A 21,821-nucleotide genomic window follows, 5' to 3' on the forward strand; every position below is an offset into this window, starting at 1 on the left:
CAGGGCTGGCTGCCCAGCCACCACCTGGGGACAAGAAATGGGGAAATGACGGGTCTGTTATGACCACAGAACGTTCAGGGCTGAGATACAGGAGTTCCAACACTTGCTCCTTAAATATCCTAAGGAGTGAGATGTAAAACCAGACCTGGGACATATAACTTAATCTCTATCTCCATTTCTCCAACTATGAAAGGGATATAAATAGTACCTATTTCACAGAATTATGAGAATCTAAAGGAATATAAAGTGCTTAGAAACATTTTTTTCTAGATGCTGCAGAAAGAGCAGCTTGGGGTCCATTTCACTGCATAGGATGGGGCTTCCCAAAGGTGGGCTTTGAGGCAGGGTTCTTCCTTACCCTGCCTCTGTGCCTCCCACACTTACGACTATCGCAGCTTGGGAGAGCTGTCTCCCCTCTCTGCATGGTAGATGCGGAAAGTCCTCCATGCTCCTTCCCTTTCTAGGGGGCACTTGCTCCCCCAACAGGCTACCAGCCGAGAGCATGTGCACACACATATGTGTACAGGCTGAGTTTTAATATTCATCTTTATTGATTTTATCCTGAATGTGCACATGAGGTATTCTAGGACACACGAGTTTATCAATTACTTCACAGTAAATGATAAAGGCAATGGCCCTCCTCCTCCTCTCAATTTCCCAGACCTTCCTCCTGGGGTGATACAATGAAAACCAGATGGAAAACTCTCCTACACGAGTAGTGAGATGCTAGTGGTGGAAAACAGTGGATTGTCTCCGTACTAGAGAGAGACAGTCATCTCTCTCTCCTCCAGAAAGGGGAGGGAAAAAAAAAAAAAAACTTTGCTTCTTTGAGAAGGGTTAGAAAGGATTGTGTGGATTCTCACCTTAAACTTTTGGAATGTACACACCTGGGGAGATAATGCTCTAGTCTTCACGGTGCCTTAGGGGTTTAACCTAGGGACTTGGTCCTGGCTGTAATACTTTGGCCCTCTTGGGGAAATAAGAGAAGTTATATCATCCTTTTTTAAAATTGTGGTAAAATACACATAGCATAAAATTTACCTTCTTAACCACTTTAAGTGCGCAGTTTAGTGGTATTCAATACCTTCACATTATTATATAACCATCTCCATCATCTATCTCTAGAACTCTTTGTCATGAAGAACTGAAACTCTGTACCCATTAAACACTAATACCCCATTCCTTCCCACACAGTCTCTGGCAACCATTACTCTACTTTCCGTCTCTATGAATCATACAGTAGTTTTCTTTTTGCGACTGGCTTAGTTTACTTATCATAATGTTCTCAAGGTTTATCTGTGTTGTAGCATGTGTCAGAATTTCTTTCCTTTTTAAAGCTGAATAATATTCCGTCATATGTATATACCACATTTTGTTTATCCACTCATCCGTCAGTGGACACTTGGATGGCTTCCACCTTTGGCTATTGTGAATAATGCTGCTATGAACATGGGTGTACAAATATCTCTTCGACATTCTGTTTTCAATTATTTGGGGCATATATACAAAAGTGGAATTGCTGGAAATGTTTTATTATCTTTTCGGATCAGAGCAATTGTCTAGACAAATGGCTACAAATCTAATTCTCATAGTACATGAAGAACAAAACACTTCTAGGAAAAGTGAAAGCAAAAATTCTCTATCTTTATACCTTATATAATTTCTAAGTCTCAGGAGGCTAGGGCTTTTTACAGGAGGAGCACTGAGAAGTTCAAAGAAGTTTTATTTCCCACAATCCACATGCTGGTGACGGAGGTTCTCAGTGAGCATCACAGGCAAGCAACAAAAGCAGCCACCTCAGAGGAAGAATTTCACTCTCTCTGCCTATGTGCCACATAGCTGCCCATTCTGGCCACAGACTCTTCATCTGTCAAGGGCCATCCTGAGACCAGTGAGTCAGCTCAGACTCTACTGTTCTGGTCATATCACTCACTTGACAGGTGCCATTGAGCAAAAGTCTGCTGATGTGACTCCAAACCCTCAGCAGAATCCAACAGACATGCACCCAGCAGCCACCTCAGGCCTGTAGTTCCTAACGCAGGGTCATCTGATAGATTTAGGGAGAGTTTATGAACCCCAGCATTCGACACTCTTTTTGGAGAAATGCTCCAAAGCTTTTATTAGATTTTCAAAAGTATCTCTAACCCAAAAGAAGTAAAATCCACTTTCATAAAAGGGTAACAAAAACAAAAACCTTAATAATGAGATATTGAGAACTCCCGCAAAAATTAAACATTAAGCTCCTTTGATGCAGGCCCTGTATTCACCACTGCATCTCTAGCACTCGGTAAGGTGTCTAGCACATAATATGTGCTCAGTAAAGATAGGCCAAGTGAATAAAGAAGTATCTGTCAAAAACAAAGAAAATGCAGTAATGTAAGTCAATGAGAAAGTTGAATCCATTTCAGACATCGATTTTTCACTTAGCTAAGCAAGCACACAGTGGTTGTGTTCACAGGTAAACATTATCACTGATGGATTCACTTGTCCACTCAATCATTCATTTAACAAATATTTAGAATTGAAAGTGAGTACCTATTCTGTGCCACAACCAAAGCTACATAAAACAGTCTCAGCCTCAAGTAGCTCCCAGCCCAATGAGGCAGGCAGACCTGTAAATGAATCACCAGAATACTGGTGGTAAGGGCAGTGACAAGGACTGTAAAATGCTGGGAGACCCAAGAGAAGGACCGCCTTGCAAAAATATCAGGGAAGGCTTCACAGAGGAAGTGACACTTGAGCCCAGTGCGGAAAGCTGAGAGGCAGGTGAGGGAGCCTGTTTTTAGCTTCCATTGTTCAGGTGCTGGGCACACACATAACAGGTGTTTCCTGTTGTGGACTGACAAATGAACAGCGGCATCTATAGGGGCAGCTCCTTAGCCGGAATTCTTAGACCACGAGAAATCCAGTCTTCCTCCAATTATTTTCCATGACTCCATTCCAGCAAGACTCATTGACTTACTCACTGCATCTGAAAAGCCTTATTCCTGTTTTCCCACCTTTACACACAGTTTTCTCTGCCCAGCCTACAGTCTTTGCCCTTCTTCACCTGTAGGGACTGGGCCATCCCTCAAGGCCACTCCTCAAGGCTTTTCCCCTAAAGCATCCAGCAGGCTACCTCTTCAAGCCTGGTCACCTTTTTTCTTTTAAAAAATAATAAATGTATTTTATTTTGTTTTTCCAACCAGACTGTAAGCCCCAGAGGGCAGGGACAATCTATTATTATTCCTTATCAGAAGACAAAGTGGTAGAGAGCAGGGGTTCTCAAACTTTGCACGCATCAGAATTACCTGGAAGACTTGATAAAATAGATTTCTGAACTCTAGAATTCAGAGTTTCAGGTTTAATAAGCCTGGGGTGGGCCACAGAATTTGCATTTCTCCAAATTCCCAGATGATGCCGCTGGTCCAGGGGCTACACTTTAAGAACCACTGGTATGGAAAGCACACAGGTCCCAGACCCAGCTGAACCTGGTTTTTCAATCTAGAATGTATCTCACTGATTGTGTGAGCTCGGGCAAGTCCCTTAGCCTCTCTGGGCCTCAGTTTCTCAAGGACGCAATAATACTCACATTGCAGACTTCCAGGGAAACTCTGTTCATTGGTTGGCTAATAGCCTTGGTTACAGATCTGGGCACCCATTAGCTGAGCCAGGTTATTTCTTTCAATTAAGGGAGCAAGTAACACCTCAAACACCCTCCTGCCAGGAGGTTGGACCAGCAGAGGAATTTGATTTCTCTACCTCTGGTGGAAAAGGTGATGATTTTCTCCAAACCACTGGGTGAAAAGGGTCGAAAGGTACAAACTTCCAGTTATAAAATAAAAAGTTCTGGGGATGTTATATACAGCATGGTAACTATAGTTAACAATAATACTTAACTGTATATTCAAAAGTTACTAAGAATATATTTTAAAAGTTATCACAAGAAAAAATTATAACTACATGAGATGATAGATGTTAACTAAACTTATTGTAGTAATTATTTCCTAATAAATATATATATCAAATCATTATATTGTATAATTTAAACTCATACAATGTCAATTATATCTTAATAAAACTGAGGGAAAAATCAGTAAATGTCTTGGGATTTCAGGCAAGAAGCCCTCAGCTGATCTGAAAATGGAAAAGCCTGATGTGAGGTCTACTGCGTGCCAGGCTTTCTCATGCACATGACACATTCTTCCTCATTTACAGTTGGCGATCAGGGAGAGACTGACTTGCTCAAGGTCACGAATGGTAGGGGTAGAGCTGGGACCCGAAGTTCCCCAGCATAGAGTTTGGGTCCAGGTAGCCTCTTCTCAGGGGACAGGTACTAAGAGAAGGAGGGTGCAGGGAAGGCAGGTTGTTCAGCAGCACCCCACCTCACCTGGCCTCAGTCCCAGATCTAGCAGAGTCCTCCACGCTCAAACAGCTGAAGCCATGCTGTGCCTGCCAGAGGCAACTCCCAGGAGCCAGGCTGTGCCAGAAAGAGGTGTCCTCTTTGGCTGAGCCCAGATGGAGATTCTGCTGAGTGTGGCCTCAGGTGGGTAGAGGGGCAGGCTAGTGCACCTAATGGGATCCCACAGCACGGCCAGACCATGAAGTGAACGCGTGCAGCTCACATGCAGTCATTTCCCTCCATCACTAATGGGGGTTGTCTCCAAAGCAAATTACTTCAGGGTCATCTGCATGCCACTTCACCCACAGGGTGAGGCCCCAGTCAGCAGAGCTCCTTTATTCAAGTCCTTCCATCTGGCCTCCTGACTTATGCCAGCGACTGATGCCATTATTGGGACTTTCCTTTGGTTTTTAACACAGAAAAATGCACAGATAGACAGGTTTCCCCGAAGGTCTGTTCTTTGGGGCCTGCATTCCCTCCTCAGGAGACAAAGTCTCAGAGGCAGAAAAGCCCTCCGTATGCCCAGCATCCCTTTGGGAAGTGGTTAACGGCACAGGCTGTGAAGCCAGGCCTAACTGGCTTTGAATTCTTTCTCTAACAACTCCCAGCTGTGTGATCTTGGGAATGGGCTTAGCTCCTCTGGGCCTCGGCTTACTCTGATAAAATAGTAACAGGTAGAGTTACTCTGAGATCTAAAGCAGGGTAAGTGTGCGGCATATACTAAGCTCTCAACAGCTATTGGTGAAACAAAAGGGAGAACATCTTGTTCTCTCCCACTTTCCCCCATTTATTCATCCAGGAAGGGAGCAGGTTTGAGGATGGTCAGCAGCTTGGGAAGGGGAACAGTCGTGCTTAAGAAACTCTGAGTGGGTATGCAAACTGGAGGCAAACGCCGAATTGTTCTGGGGAATAAGGGGCATATTTTTAAAAAGGCTGTGTAGAAAAAAGGAAGAGGAGATGTAAGTAACATGCAAAGAAGAACTTTGAGGTAGAGAAATGGTGGAGGATTTTACTAAATTTCTGCTGTGAGGTATTCAAATTAGATCTTTCTACCTCCCTGTGAAGATTTCAGCAAAGTCTCCATTTTTAACTGATGCACTGGGAAGTTGGATCTTTTGGGGGTGCAATAAGAGTCTGTGCTTGACCTCAAGTGGCCTCAAGAGTGTAGAGCATCCAGGCCATGCATACAGTCACCACCCTTCTGTAGTGAGGATGTTCTTGGACCAAAACTTAAGTGGGCAGGAACAAGAACTTTAATTTCTATTTCAAGCCCCATTCCACCAGGCTGGCAGAAAATATTAACACTGGATTTTCTTGGAGTGCCTTTCCTACCTCACCAGTTTTGTGATGCCAAGAGACTGGGAGGGTCCATCACGTTCCTGCATCGTCCACCTATGCAAGTATGGCAGAGGGTCCCTTGCTTCTGCCATAGTCTGCTGGCCCTGCCTTGGGGTAAGAAAAATCTTTCTTCAAATAGCTCTTGTGGGGATTTTCTGGCACAACGTACAGCTTTTCCCTTGCTAGGTGGCTCTCCGCCCCACCACACACACATACACACAGCAGGAAGGCAGGGAGGCTGCGCAGAGATTCCAGCTCTCCAGAACTTCTCTCTTCTCTTCCTCCTGACCTAGGGCAGCATGGAGATGAAAGGGGAAATGACTTTCTCTCCCGGCTTCCAGCCCTGACATTTTGTCTGTAATTCAATCTTCTTTTTTAGTGATTTTACAGTCTTCTAAGTTCTCCCATGGACACAGGCTATTGTCTGCTTTCCACCTGGCCACAGCTTCACAGCCATCTGCCTGAAGGGAGGTGGGGGCGGGAAAGGAGACATCTTTCCAAGTCAGTACAGATGGCCCTACTTTATTCTCTGTATTTATGGCATGGTATTCCATAATATGGATAATACCACAATTTTTGTTTTTGTTTTTAACCAGCCCACTATTGATTAAGGTTATTGAAAGGCTTAATTTCTTAAAATATTACTCCACTCTATTTTGTCATCATTATCATCCTGATGACCTTCTCTGCCATGGTCACTGACACACCTGGTCAGTCAGATAGAAACAGGGCACTAAAGCCAGACCATGGGAGTTGGAAGAGACTTTCAAGAAGCTCTGCACCAAGTCCTTGCCTGCACAAAAGAGAGGAGGGGCCCTGCCTTAGGCCACACCCACCCAGTGGGCCAGTGAGTGGGAGAATTCAGGTCCTAGAAATCCATGCCAAGTTTTCCATCCTGCCAGAAGGAAGGCTGAGAATTCTCAAAGGGGAAGGAATACCTCTGCTCAGAGCAATCTCTTTGTGCTTGCCCTTCCTCCAGAATTCCAGCGTCAGACGCTAGAAGGCATAGTGATGAGCATCCTCACTACAAAGCTAGGTGTTGGGAAGGTGGAATGTGCCCACAGTCACACAGTACGTTTGTGCTAAAGATGGCAAACACGGTGCCCGCCTCTAGCCTCCAGACCTAACACTCTCTTAGACCCAGTTGAGGATCCTTCAAAAGTCCTTTATGTTTGGGACCAGCTTGGGCTGGACCAGGCTTTTCGTTTTTTTCAAATGGCCCTGAAGAGCCAAGTGTGTGAACTGTGCCAGGCATTTCATGCCGGGTGCCAAGAAAGGGAAGGACCACTAGATAACTTTCATTGATTGACAGGGTCCCTTGTGTGGGATGAAGTAGCTTGGACCATCTTTCTGGCTTATAAAGCACATTTAAAACCATGATTTCATTTTAATCCTCTGGGGTTGGTATTACTATCTTCCCCATTTAGAAATTGAAGCACAGATATCACATCACTTGTAGTGATGGATATTGGGGAACTGTTACTTAAAAATACATACATTGTTACTACTAAAAGGAAAAATAGCATTGCTAAAAGTATAAAAAGCTGAAATTGTAACTACAAAAACAAATTGGCAACATTGCAAAAAGTTTGAAGAAAACTTGGAACAAAAAAAACTCAAAAAAATCTTGTAAGGTGACTATAGGCACACCATCTCATCAATCTGAACCTCATTTGTCTTGTTTTTACAGAAAGAAAATGGTAATAACAATAACAAAGCACAGTAATGGTAGGTAACATAACTGCATATCATTCTAATTGCAATAGCCATTTGCAAGTCTGAGCTTCCCCCACAGGCTTGCATTCAAATATAAATATTTAATATGGCTGTAATCATAGGAAACACACAATTTTGTTTCTCTCTTTTTCACCTGACATTATAAGTTTTTCTCATTTGGCTACATGGACTCACTCAGCAATCGCCTTTTCAACAGCTGCATTCATCCAGATTAATTCACTCCTGCTGCTAGTGCTAAACATTTACTGCCACCAACTTCTCACTATTTTGGCAGTTGCTGCAGGAAACATCTTTCAGCTTCAAAGAGATTCCCCAAAGTCAGAGATTGTCTGAAGCCTTGGGACCCTGAGCTCTCGCCTTCCCCAGGCTGTTCACCCAACCCTACTTGCCCCCTGCCCTGGTGCTTGGTTCTGCCCTGGCTGCTCCCTGGGCCTGAGGCAGAGCTGAGGTCTTGCCTGACAGTGTCCTATAAAAGCTCTAAATCTCAAAGCAGCCTCAGAACAGGCTCAGAGAAACCAGGAGGAAAATGGCTGAAGACAGCTTCCCTTGGTATCCCTCTAGCCCCTCCTATTATGCACTTATGCTCCATACCCCTAACTCAGGAAATTCTTCTAAAAGCTAAACTAAAATCCCATTTTCTGTTCTTTCTTCGTAAGATGTAAACTCTTTTGTCCATGGACCTGTGAGAATCTCTTCAAATTGAAAAGTACAGGAAGGCATAACATTGTCTACAATTTCACCAGATCCTTGAACTCCTTAAACCGGTCTGTATCTGATTAAGATATATGGCCTAGAGTGACATTCTCTCTTTCCACCCCTCCCAGCTGCCTCCAATTGCTTTGCTGGTTGTGATGGCATAGGCGGCCTCTTTTTCAGCCTTGGGCCAGGACCCATTTTATCCATTCACCTGCCAGTTGCTGGGGGTGGGGGGTTGGGAGGGAGGGTTCAGTGTATTAGATGCATGCCTTAGGAAGATGGGAAGGTGGTGGTGGTGGTGGTGGTGGAGGGGGAAAATCTGAGGAGCTGGGTTCAAGTTATGCTTCCCCACTTGCTGGCAGCAAAACCTTGGGTCAGTCATGTAACCTTCCTGTGCCTCAGTTTTCTCATCAGAAAAAAAAAACCAAACAAACAGGGGTGGGGGGGGAGAGAAATTACAACCTGTACTTAGCAAAAGTATTGGAAGACTGAATATTTGAAAGCGCTGGATACGCTGTAAAGGACCTATGAGCGCCCCAAACCTGCTTTTCTTATCCACATGGGGTGGGGACTTGCTCCACTCTGCCCCCCGCAGGACTCTCCAATCTAACTACATCCACTCTCGCACTGCCCAGGTGAGCCCACATCTCACACCCCGGGCAGTGAGCTCATACTCAAGACCCGGAACGCGCCTACTCCAGACTCTTGCAGACATCCCTCCTCTCTTCTGCACCCCCACCTTTCCACCCAGAATCGAGCGTGCCCACCCACCCAGCCTGCCTTCCTTCTCTTTCCCAGCGCACGCGCGCAGCGGGGCACTCACAAAGGGACCCCGAACACATCTGGGTGTGCGAGCTGCCACAACTGAAACTGGGGCCCCTCGTGGCCCCGCCTCGTCAGGATCCGGGTCACACCCCGAGACCCGGCAGGTAGTGCAGCAGGGCGGGGTGAGGGGAGCGGGAGGGCGAGCGGGGCGGGGCGAGGCCCGCGGGGTGGCGGGCGGGAGCCTGACGGCGGGGCAGCCCAGCGGCGAGGGACAGAGGCGCGGAGGCGCGTGCAGCAAGCCGCAGCTCAGCCCGCGTCCGCCTGCACCGCCATGCCCCTGGCCTTCTGCGGCAATGAGAATCACTCGGCCGCCTACCGGGTGGACCAGGGCGTCCTCAACAACGGCTGCTTCGTGGACGCGCTCAACGTGGTGCCGCACGTCTTCCTGCTCTTCATCACCTTCCCCATCCTCTTCATCGGTGAGGGCGCGCGCGGGCAACGGAGGAGGGGAGGGCAGAGGCACCGCCGAGCGCCGCGCCGCGCCGCACCGCTCAGTGTCCCCTTCGACCCCGCGACCGCTACTCGCCCCGCTGCCAGGGTCCCCTGCTCTGTGTACTACCCTGCGGTCTTCTGCACTCGCACGCCCACACCTCCCCTCACTCCCTTGGGCTCCCCCGAACCCGCAGCGAACACAGCGGACACTCTTGACCCAAGGGACCACCCCCCGCAAGTTTTGCTACCTCAGGGCCCGGCTGGGATGGAGAAAGGGCAAAGCAGAGGTTTGTGTACGCGCTGGAAAGGTCAGGAGAGGGGCGGGCTGCGCCCTCAGTGGTGCTATGTGGGGAGCCGGGTCACCCCTCCCCCAAGGCGCGCTCCCTGTCAGCCGCTGCTGGGCCCAGGAGGAGTGCAGCCTGCTCCTCAGAGGCGGGGATGGAGGCCCTGCGAACCTCTGTGTTTCCTTGGGTTAGAGTCTGACAGTGGTCAATAGCGTCTGACGGTCCTAGGGTCCCACTCGCCCTGGGCTAGGAGAGGTAGGAGCTGGGGATTTGGATCCCCTTCCCCTGCTGGGCACGTGCTTCCAGAGCGCAACTTCTCAGGCTCCACGCCCAGCAGACCCTGACTCTGGACGCCAGAGGCCCCCAGCGGCCCTGCTTTTCGAAAGCCCTCTGCAAAGTTGGGCGCCACTGCCAGGACAATCCTGCGTACATCTTCACTGGGTCCCTTCCGTCTCTCTTCAAGACTTTAAATTTCCCAAGCTAACTCTGTCAACTCATAGGGTGTCCTCTGCCTCCTCCAAATGTGTTAATTCATTCTGATTAAGAAAAAAAAAAGCAGATCTTGGGAAGATAGGAAAGACTGTCACAAAATTAAAAAGAAGAGGATGCTGCAGAAGCAAAGAGTCGCTAGTTATTGACAAAAACAATTGGAAATAAGGAAGCATATGAAATATATGTCAGAAATTATACCAGCATTTATACTTCTGTTCCCAAACACATGGTTTATTTACATAATAATTTGTCACAGAAGAGATCAGCATATAAAATGGGTATCTGCAAAGGTTAGTCTGGCAGGTCCAGGCTTCATGCTTGGACATTGAGTTCATGTGTACCAGACTCGGGCATTCTCATGCACAGGAGTGTGAATAGGTATGATCTTCACCCTAATATGGACCCAGTACCTAAGCACCTTCTTAGGGTTCATGCACCCTCCCCCCAGTGCACCAGCCTTCCCACCTCTTCTTCTTCTTGTCTCTCCTTTAGGATGGGGCAGTCAGAGCTCCAAGGTACACATCCACCACAGCACATGGCTCCACTTCCCTGGGCACAACTTACGCTGGATCCTGACCTTCATGTTGCTCTTCATCTTGGTGTGCGAGATCGCAGAGGGCATCCTGTCTGATGGGTGAGTGACCCTCTGAGAACTCAGGAGAGTGGATCTGCTCCAGGGTGCTTCCTGAAAGGCTCAGGGAGATCCCAACTTACCTGTATTCCATGAGCCAGTATCATTTGCTACTAAATCCAGCAACTGTTTACCTGGCTCTCTGCCAGGCACTGAACACAAGTGAGACCCAGGCCCTGCTCACTGCATTGGGGTGAAAGGAACCTGGATCTGCATGCCATGACCCAATGAAATCATCCTAGAGCCTATTAGAGTGCCCCAGCTCCTGTGGAAGATGCCCAGCTTCCTCTGCAAGCTGCTGGAGTTACCTTCTTGGGGGAAAAAAATCACTCTTGCTTAAGATCTTTCCTTGGTTCCCAGTTGTATATAAAGTCCCAAGTCCTCAGCCTGGCCTCCAGTGGCCTCACAGTGAGCTCTCCCTGCCTGTAGGAACAAAGGCACCACCTAGAAAAGCAGGTGGGGTGGGAGCAGTGCAGCAGGCTGACGCATGAAACACGGCAGGGGAATGAGGGGAGTGATGGAGGCTGAGACTTGGAAGCATCTCCAGGAGAGCTTCCAATGCCAAGCTGAGTGTTTGAATTGGATTTTGTCAGCAGTTTGGAACAGAAGAGAGATGTAAGCAGCACAGAACTTTTAGGTGAGAACCCTACGGGGTATCCAGAGGAGGCTGCAGGCAGAGAGAAACTAAAGGTAGAAACAGCACTTAGGAGGTGATTGCAGTAGTCTGGGTGAAAGATAATAGCAGCCAGAAATGGTGTGTCAGCAATGGGGGAGAGAGGGAGAGCAGAAGGAGGAAGTGAACCAGCCATGTCACTAAGGAGGAATGGAAGAATCAGCGAGGCTCAGCAACTGCCTGGGTGACGGGGTGTAGGAGAGTAGGGGCCCTGTGGCTTAAATATCTGAGGGCCGACCTCTCTGAGCTGGAATCAGACTATGCCCAGACTCCACTCCTGCCAGTCCTGGTTCCTGCAGCTGAATGACAAGGGTATGGGATCCCCCGCATCTCCCCACCTTTCCACTCGCAAAGTCCCTGCATCCTGGCTTCAGCAGTAATTTCTGTGATGACTGCTTGCTTTGGAGCTCCTCCCAATTATCAAAGTCCCCAAACCAGCAAGAAGACCAGGATACATACTGCCATATAACTAAGAGGTGACAAGCCCTCCTCTCGCCCCCCACCCTCAACACCCCTTCCAAAGCACACAAATGCTAGAGAGGGAAGGGATGTCTTGTGAGCCCTCAGGCCAGAAATATTCACTGGGTTATAATTAGCAGGTAACAGAGAGGAAGACATTCTGCCCATGGAGAAAGTAGGCCTGAGTTTTCTGCTAGCGCTTCTGCTATCTATAGAAGTTGTAGGTAGCTATGGGACTTTGGACAGCCACCCAGCCTCACTTTCTCTATCTGTGAAATAAGCATCATAATCTCTGCCCTGCCTGCTTCACAGGGCCATGGAGGATGAAAGTAGAGCACAAATAGGGTGTAGAGCACAGAGGGGCAAAGCCTTCGGCAGATAGTACTTTCCTGGAATGTGGGAGACTGGAATGAATCAGGTCCTGGACTCCTTCCTATGGTGTCTAGCAGCCCCTCCTGTGAGGGCTGCACCTGTATCCCAGACCTCTCCAGCTCAGTGCAAACCACCATCTCCTCCCCAGCAGGCAGGTCAGCTCCTGAACTGAGTACTTGTTACCTGGTGTTTGTTGGCCTCCATCTGTGGGCCCATTCCCTAGACAAGCGAGCGTGAGTGAGGGGCATCAGAAGAGAGGAGACAGGAGGAGAAGCTACTCTGTACTCCTTGAAATAATTTTGAAAAACTCTACACTGTCTCATACAGACCCTACCCAGTGGTGCTCCCAATCCATCCAAGCCCAGGTTTACAGACCTGCCTAGAAGTCTAGGGGACAGGGCTTCCTGTCTTCCTTTGGGTATTATTTCTATGCGGTACTCTGAATTCAGAACAACCAGAGAGGTATATGTTAATGAGGAAACTTTTACACACACACACACACACACACACACACACACAGTGTTTTCCCAGACCACATACACTGGATAAAGCCCATATATAAAATTTTTAGCCTAAGTTTTTTTTTACCTAACTCAGTGTATATTATTCAGTAAAGCAACCAAAACCCATTTTATGAAGTCATGTCATGAAACATTTATTTCAGGTATGGTTACTCTTCATTTTATTTCATTTTATAAAATGTTTATCATTTTTATCTCCTATTGCAAAAAAAAGGAATATTTAAACTTAATGATATAACATTTTAGATGTCACTTTAAGAATGCATGAGACAGTATAGAGTTTTTCAAAATTATTTCAAGGAGTACAGAGGCAAGAGTTTTGAAAACCCCTGGGCAGAGTATTGATTGCTTGCAGTGTCCCCACTAGTGACTGACTGCCTTGTAGCTCCTGTATCAGTATTTGGCTGAGACCATCTACTAATCAAAGATTAAAGAATAGTGACATTTACAATCTCACTTAACAAGAAATCTGAAGGTTGCCTTTTTCAGTTGGTGTGCTGGCTTAGCAATGGCATGTGGGACCCAGCTTCTTCCCATCTTTCTACGATGCCCCCTGTGTGTCGGCCATATCTTCCCCCATGGTCACAAGAAGGCTGCCTAGCTGTGGGTATCACTCAAGCAAGGACAAAGGGATATACCTTTTCCTTATGTGGGAGATCAGCTTCTGCAGACTTTCCTTTACATCTCATTGGCCAGAATCAGGTGATATAACCACTCTTAGACCAATCACTGGCAAAGGAGTATGGAATTGCATGGCTGCTTGAACCAATCACCAACCATTCCTGGGGCTAGGCATATTGCTGCTGGAGCAAACTTATGGTTCTCTTAGCAAGAAAGGAGAGGAGCATGCTATCCGGTAAACAGCTCACCCTGCCTCTGACCTACACCCTAGTCCCACCCCAGACCACTTGAGATTCTAACATGGTTCTCCTCAGGTTCCCTCCTCCTTCTCTGTTGAACTCTTGCTCATCCTTCTGAGTCCAGCCTGGTGCCACCTCCTCTGTGAAGCTTTCCCTGGTTGCCCGCCCCCTTCTTTGTGCTCTCAGCCTCTGTCCACCTGCCATATCGCTTCCCTACACTGTCTGGTCAGACAGTTAGCTCTTAGCTTTGTTGCCCCATCCCTACTGTCAGCTTCTCAAGGGCAGGGACCTTTGGCATGCTGGATAGAAGGAGCAGAGCAAGCAAGAGCAGCACTGAGGTAGGAGATTGGAGGAGGCATTCTGGTACAGGGAGTCCCAACATGGCTCCAGTAGAAAGAACAAGCCAGGCAGTGGTAGAAAAATGGTTTTAGGTCACATCATTAAACCTTTGGTGCCAGGCCGTGAGTTTTGCTATCTACAGTAGGGAGCCTTGGAAGGTTATGATCAGGGCCAAGTAAGGTAAGACTCCTCACCAGTCATGGGGAAGCCTGAGCTCTGGCTTGGGGAAGTTGGAGCCTGAGCTCATGTCTTATCACCAGAACAGAGACCATGCACCAAGGCCTCTGTGAGTTAAAGTGGGGAGGTGATGAGCTGGTATTGACTGCCTCCATCCCCATTTAAAGGAAGGAAACAAAAACAGTGACCTTGGGCTTGTTACCTAACCTTTTTATACTTCAGTTTCCTCAACCATAAAATGAGGAGACTAAGAGTACCAACTTCATGAGATTTTACAAAGATGAAGTGAGTTAACATACATCAAGTACTTAGAACAGTGCCTGGTACATGGTAAATGCTCAGTAAATATTGACTAACTAAATATGTTACACCACCTGAGGAGGGGTGCCAATGCTGACTTATGCTGTTCATGTTAAATGGGGCTGTCACTAAGATAGTTGTGATGTACAGGTCCCTGTACTGCCCAGAGGACCCCAAAGACAGAGACCCAGCTTTGGGAGTGAACTTCTTTGCTCACTTTCTAACAAGTGATTCTAGGCCAGAGGCTTCGTAGCTGCAACTGCCAAGGCTTGCTTCTCTATGCCAGGTTCTGTAAGTATGAACCCAGGGAGAGGAGGCCGTGAATTTCAAAGCCTGAACACCAGGCCCTCATAGCATCTCTGCGTGGACTTTTGGGCTCCTTAGTTAACAGGCATATTTAGGGCATGGGCTGGGCAGAGCTGCCAATATATGGTGTGGAGCTGTGCAGGTGTCCTGGAGGCCCCACTGTGTGCTGAGCCCTTAGCCCAAGGCCTGAGCTGCTCTGTTGGGGTACTCAGCACATCTACATTCCCTCTCTCTCTCTTGCTCTCTCTCTCTTTCTCCCTGTCTCTCTCTCTCCAACCCCTCACCCCCCATCTCAGGGTGACCGAATCCCGCCATCTCCACCTGTACATGCCAGCCGGGATGGCGTTCATGGCTGCTGTCACCTCCGTGGTCTACTATCACAACATTGAGACCTCCAACTTCCCCAAGCTGCTGATAGGTAGGGGAGGGGAACAGGTGGGGGGAGGGATAGGTGCCTCCGTTTATTACCTTCATTTAATGTTTACTGAGGACTTCCTATGTGCCAAGCACTGTTCTAAGTGCTAGAGATTTAGAAGTAGAAAAGAAAAAGCTCCCTGCCATCGTGGAGCTTATGGAGCTTATGAAGGAGACAGACAGGCAAAGGCAGTAAATAAATAAACAAACAAACAAGTAATGATGATGCTGTGAAGAATATAAAGCTGGGTAAGTGGTAAAGAGCGATGACGATGTTGCTGACTATATAGGGGAGGCCTCTGAAAAGGGTGAGCATGCAAATATTTGGGGGAAGAATGTTCCATGCAGATGACATAGCATGTGCAAAGGCCTCTGATAGAAATAAACTTGGCGAAGATGCCAGTGGGGGCGAACCAAATGAGCAAGGGGAAGAATGATTGGAGATGAGGTCAGGATCCAGGAAAGGAGCAAGGAAGACTTGCTCCTAGGCTTTGGGTCTGAGCACCTGGGCAAACAGTCGTATGAATAACCAACATGGCAAAGGAATAGGTATTAAGGTGGAGTGGGGACCAAGTTTTTGGTCTGCATGTTGAGTGTGAGATGTCGCTGAGATGCCTACTCAAGAATCAAGTGGACAATTAGATAAATGAGTTAGACATTCAGGAGGACAGGGCTGGAGATGCATATTAAACAGTCACAGGCTTATAGGTGGCATCTAAAGCTTGAGCCTAGATTTAGTCACCTGGAGAGAGAAGAGAAAGGTCCCAGGACCAGAGCCTGCATTTGCTGACATTTAGATAGACTCGGGAAAGAAAAAAAAACTGACACCGCATGGCTTAGGTCCCAGGCAGAAACAATAGTGATGACTATTGATATTTATTGAGCATGTACTATGTGCCAGGCTCGGTGCTAAGCTCTTACATGAATTATCTCACTTAATTCCCACAATCACCCTATTGGTACTATTGCTATCCCATTTTATAGATGCGGACACTGAAACTCAGGTTAAAAATTCTAACAGTAGACACTTGTTTAGCACTTACCATGTGTCAGACACTATCCTAAGCATTTTACATATGTTAACTCATTTAATCCTTGCAAAAACACTGTGAGGTAGGTACCATCATTATTTCCCTTTTACAGATCAGGAAACTGAGGCTCAGAGGTTAAGTGACTTGCACTAGTGTGCCCAGCTAGTCAAGGAACGAAGCTGGATTTAAATCCCAGAGGTATGGCACCCCAGCAGGCTCTTAAACGTTTCTGAGAACTGTGTGTCTAAGGGTCTTCAGGTTGCGTGTGGACCAGAGATAGAAATTGCAGGTCTGCACATGCATGCGTGAACATACATAAAATAAAATTTACCCTAGTCACCACTTTTAAGTGTATAGCTCAGTGGAATTAAGTACATTTATATTGTTGTGCAACTGTTACCACCATCCATCTCCAACATCTTTTATCTTCTCAAATTGAAACTCTATACCCGTTAAACAATAACTCTCATTTCCCTCTTCCCTCAACCCTTCGCAACCACCATTCTTTCTGTCTCTAGAAATCTAACAGCTCTAGGTGCTTCATATAAGTGAAATCATACACTATTCTGTCCTCTTGTGACTGGCTCATTTAATTTAGCATAATATCCTCAAAGTTCATCCTCTTGTAGCATGGGTCAGAATTTCCTTCTTTTTTAATGCCAAATGATATTCCATAGTATGTATATACTACATTTTGTTTATCCGTTAATCAGTCCATGGACACTTAAGTCGCTTCCACCTTTGTCGATTTTGAATAATTCTCCTCTGAACATGAGTGCACTGAGATCATATTTGATTATATTTACTGCTTTGTGGGGGCTAGATTGGAGGAGAGGGAGTAGGAGAACCATGAAAAGGGTCTCAAGATGGTCCAGGGGAGACATGATAACAGCCTGGACCCAGGTAGCCTCCAGTAGCCTCTGGGATAGAAAGAAGTGAATGAATTCAAGATATTTAGGGGGTAAAATAGACATAACTTTGTAATAGGTAGAATGTGGGGCTGAGGGAGAGGAAAGGGAGGGAAGAAGCAGGAGAAATGAGGAGTCTGAGCTTAAACCTCCCCAGCAGCCCCTGTATTGTACCACTCTCTTTCTTTTCCCCCTTTTTCAGTCAAGCACTAAACCTCTGCCAGGTGCTGCTCTGTCTGTCAACAGACTGAGGGCTCAGCAGTGTAGGATGGGATTGTGGAAATAACCCCCTGGGCTTAGTCCCGGGTCCACCTTTAACTCTCTGTGTGACCTCAGACAAGACAGTCAGGCTCTCAGAGCCTTGGTTTCCATCTCCAGACAGGAATAGCTAGTCCCTGCCTAAGTCGTTGTTATGAAAATCAGATCAGATGGCTTGTTATGAAAATCAGATCAGATCGCTTCTTTTAAGTGTTAGAGGCAAGACCAGTGTGAGGCATATGGTCCAGTCTTGGCCCCAGTAAGTGACCCTCAGTAAGGGCAAAAGAGGTTCTGATGCTTGGGATAGAGTGTTTGAGGGAGTGGAGGCAGAGGGATGGCCTCCATCCGCAGGATTTCTCATGAACTAGACACCAGACTGAGCTGAGAGAACATCATCCCAGTCCCGAGGATGCTTCTGCCTTCTGTCCTAATGCTCTCACCCAGGGACCTGAGATAAAGGGCATTTGGCCCTGCCCAGGCTAGTTCAAGTATCTACTTAGCTTCTTGCCCAGCTCCAGGCTGGGGCAGACCCCAGCTTTTGTCTCCAAGAGATGCCCTGACATTCACATCCAAGAATGCCTAAGGATGGAGGGCAAGGTAAAGTTTTCCTTACTTCTCTGTGGTTCCTATAGAGAAGAACTCTAGGGGATTTAGGTTCACCTTATCTACAGATGGCCTAGGGAGTGAGGAGGAAAGGAGCTGCCTGTGCTAAAGCACCCTCTAAAGGGGTGCTGTTTTATTGTTGTTGCCTGCTGCCAGTATTCTATTGGTGAGTGGTGGTGGTGGGAATTAAGAGGATAACTCCACTGGTAGCTTCTAATGTTTACAGACCCAGATCTGAAATCTGGAGATAATAAAAATATTAACAGCTAATGTCCAAAGAACACCTACTGCATGCCAGGCTCACCGTGCTAAATGCTTTCCATTCATTGCTCACAACAATCTCTGACGCAGTATTGTTATTATCCCCACTTTCTGGGTGAGGAAACTGAGGCCTAGATCAGTTACATAACTTACCTAAAGTCACATTACTATTAAATCACAAGATCTGAGCCCAGGTGTATCTGGCTGCAGAGCCCAGCTCTAATCACTATATACACTTGCCTCACAGGTCTGTGACTCACCTTTGTGTAGTCCTCAGTCCCCTACGTGGAACATCATCATATTGTAGGGGGTTCTGGACTTAGGGGCCAGGGACCTAGGCCCTCACCCTCTCTCCGTTACTAGCTTGCAGTGAGCTTGGGCAGGTTACCTCCTCTCTCTGGGCCAGAATGAAGAAACGTTAAGATCTTTCCAGCTTGGAAAATCCACAAGGAAGCCATCATAGGTTGGACACTGTTGGCAGCCCTGCCACTTAATGACTATGTGAACTTGGATCGGTTACCTAATCTTTCTGAGCCTCAATTCCTTTGTCTGTTAAATTGGGAGTGTGATATAATACTTCTGTCACAGGGTGATTGTAAGGAATAAGTGAGATCATACGTTTAAAATTCTTACTTGACACAGCGCCTAAACTTAGTTAAATTCAAGAAATAATTTTCTAGTTTTTCTTATGATTATTTATTATAAAGGATGACCAGCCTGACTGGTCAAGATTATTAATGTTTTGAACATGCCTATTATGAATGTTTTAATGTATGTACATCATCTCAAAATTACACACGTATGTGTTCGCACATGCACATCCCTTTACTCAGAAATGTGCACACACATCTATGACACTTGCTTGTTCACACATATATTTCCTCTCCGACACACTTTCTCTCCTCTCACACACTTGCACACACATGAGTGCGCACACACTCACACAGATTGTGCACACACATCCTCTGTGCTCTCTATCCTCGGCAGCCCTGCTAGTGTACTGGACCTTGGCCTTTATCACCAAGACCATCAAGTTTGTCAAGTTCTATGACCACAACATCGGCTTCTCGCAGCTGCGCTTCTGCCTCACGGGGCTGCTGGTGATCCTCTACGGGATGCTGCTGCTCGTGGAGGTCAACGTCATCAGGGTGAGGGTAAGCAGGCTACTCCTGGGCTGCCACCCACCTGAGGATACAGCTGGGCCAGAGCCAGGCTTCTGACCAATGTCTTGCTGCTGGGCGTGGGCCCCCACTCTGCTTCTTAACCAAGCCCTAGAAGGAGTCAGCTTATTTTATCTGCTCCCAAAAGGGAAGCTGAGGCCAGTGGGAGAAGTTTAGGGGAAAATATTTCATCCAGCCTCACTGCTCAGAGGGAGAGGTGTTGACAGGTTGTGTTAGCCAGGCTTATAAGAGTCTGGGTTTAATCCCACAGAGAGTAAATAAAAGCTTCAGGTACTGGCTTCTTCAGGTTTATTTGACTATTTTCTTGGTGTGTGGAGTGATACTTGTTTTTATTTTAATATATTAATATAGTTACACATATACATGAATGAGTAAATGTGGCTGCACACATGTCTTTTGTTTCGTTTTGTTATCATATTTGCTTACCCCCTTTCTCTCTCTCAGATTCATACCCTCCCCTCCCTGACCTTTTCCTCCCCAGGTAACCCAAATTAACAACCTAGTATATGTTCTTCCATTTTTTGTTTCTATTACTATAATATCATACACTTGTATCTATTCAGGGTTTTTTCCTCAACACATATGTATGCAGTTTTTTCTCTCAATATTTGTTCCATAAAAATGGAATCATGTACATGTTTTTCTGCATCTTGCTTTTCTCATCCAACAGATATCTCTTAGGACTCCCTCCAAGTCTGGTATGGCTAATTTAGTTATCTTAATGGCTGTATAATATTCCGTCATGTGGATGAGCCATAATTTATTCAGCCATTATCCTATTCACTTCGTTGCCAAGTTTTTGCCTTTGCAAATAATAGTATATCAAACATACTTATATCTTTATGTATTGCTGCTTTTATTTCTATGGAAGAGAGTCCAAGGAGTGGAGTTGCTGGTTCAAAGAGTCTGTGTATTTTAAATTTTAATTGATGTTACAGATTGCCTTCCAGAAAAACTGTAATCCACCAGCAATGCATAAGAAAACCCTTTTTCTTCTTTCTACCAGCAGTGGGGGTTATAGCCATTTCTAATCTGGGCCAGTCTGATAAGTGTGAAATGCTACTTTAATTTGCATTTCTCTGTTACCTCTGCTTTTAGTTGATTTGCAGGATACAAAGGTTTTCTATATTTCTTGACTCAACTCATCTTCACAGCCACCCTCTTATGCAAATACCATCCCCTTTTTAAATGAAGAAACATTCTAGATGAGATTTGTCCAAAAACACCTTGTTAGTCAGTGGAGGAGGTTGGTCTGCATGGCTCTGCATGGTGATATCCTCAGATTTGTGGAGAAGATGGTACATGGGAGATCCCTGCTCTTCCCCAACCCAACTTGAACCCAGCCCAACCCAGCCCAGGGATTCCGAGCCAGACTCAATGAAGATTTACAAATCAAGAGGCCCTGGTGTTGGTGGCAAAGTGGTTTGGGTATTCCTTTTCCTGGAAATAGGCGAACGATGGCCCCATCTGTTAGAGGTCAGGATGGGATGTCATCGCTCCAGCTTTTTCTTGGAGTAAACTGGAGAAGAGTGAGCAGTTGCACTTACACATCCCCAGTGGCCTGTGTGCCCCACAGAGATACATCTTCTTCAAGACGCCGAGAGAGGTGAAGCCCCCTGAAGACCTGCAGGACCTTGGGGTTCGCTTCCTGCAGCCCTTTGTGAACCTGCTGTCCAAAGGCACCTACTGGTGGATGAACGCCTTCATCAAGACTGCCCACAAGAAGCCCATTGATCTTCGAGCCATCGGGAAGCTGCCCATCGCCATGAGGGCCCTCACCAACTACCAGCGGCTCCGCGCGGCCTTCGATGCCCAAGCGGTCAGTGGGGACACAGCCACACCGTCCGTTCCCTGCCCTCTGGTGTAGAGTCACAGATGGGGACCTCAGAAAGCATCAGGTCAAACCTCTGGTGGGACAGATGGGGAAACTGAGGCCCTAAGTCACACAGTGAACCAGGGACAAGTTCAGGACCAAAGATTCATAGGACAGTCAGAGTTGGAGTGGCCCCTAAGTCATCTATTCGAACACCCTCATTGTCCAGGTGGGGAAACTGAGGCCCTGAGAAGGGAAGTGACCTCACTGGATTCGCCCATGCCCTGGAGCTCCATGACTGGAAAGATGGAGATATTCACCCATTTTCGAGAGCGCGGGCATTAGTGACCTGATTCTTACAATAATTCTATGAGTTGGGCCAGGCAAAGATCTCCCTATATCACTGAGGAAAAAACAGAGGCCCAGAGAAAGGCCTGACTTCCCTAAAGCTCGCCCACAGCCGGCGGGTGGCAGAGTCGATCTGACTCCTGTGCTGTGCTCCTTTGCTGCCCCTGCCCCAGAACAGTGG

The 21,821-nt window shown here is 46.8% G+C and overlaps 1 protein-coding gene across 4 annotated transcripts in view; it reads left to right on the forward strand.

The window, feature by feature from the left end:
* The first annotated feature begins 9,248 nt into the window (after positions 1-9,248).
* The window catches only part of ABCC8 (ATP binding cassette subfamily C member 8), a 72,081-nt gene continuing 59,508 nt past the window's right edge, over positions 9,249-21,821 (forward strand). For all 4 annotated transcript variants that reach the window (XM_006904729.2, XM_006904730.2, XM_025046411.1 and 1 more), the window contains exons 1-5: positions 9,249-9,396; positions 10,678-10,819; positions 15,120-15,241; positions 19,286-19,452; positions 21,056-21,298. In XM_006904729.2, the coding sequence (XP_006904791.1) occupies positions 9,249-9,396; positions 10,678-10,819; positions 15,120-15,241; positions 19,286-19,452; positions 21,056-21,298 (822 nt within the window). The remainder of the gene's footprint in view (positions 9,397-10,677; positions 10,820-15,119; positions 15,242-19,285; positions 19,453-21,055; positions 21,299-21,821) is intronic.

The sequence above is a fragment of the Pteropus alecto genome, unplaced genomic scaffold (assembly GCF_000325575.1).
Source record: "Pteropus alecto unplaced genomic scaffold, ASM32557v1 scaffold120, whole genome shotgun sequence".
NCBI classification, from domain to species: Eukaryota; Metazoa; Chordata; class Mammalia; order Chiroptera; family Pteropodidae; genus Pteropus; species Pteropus alecto.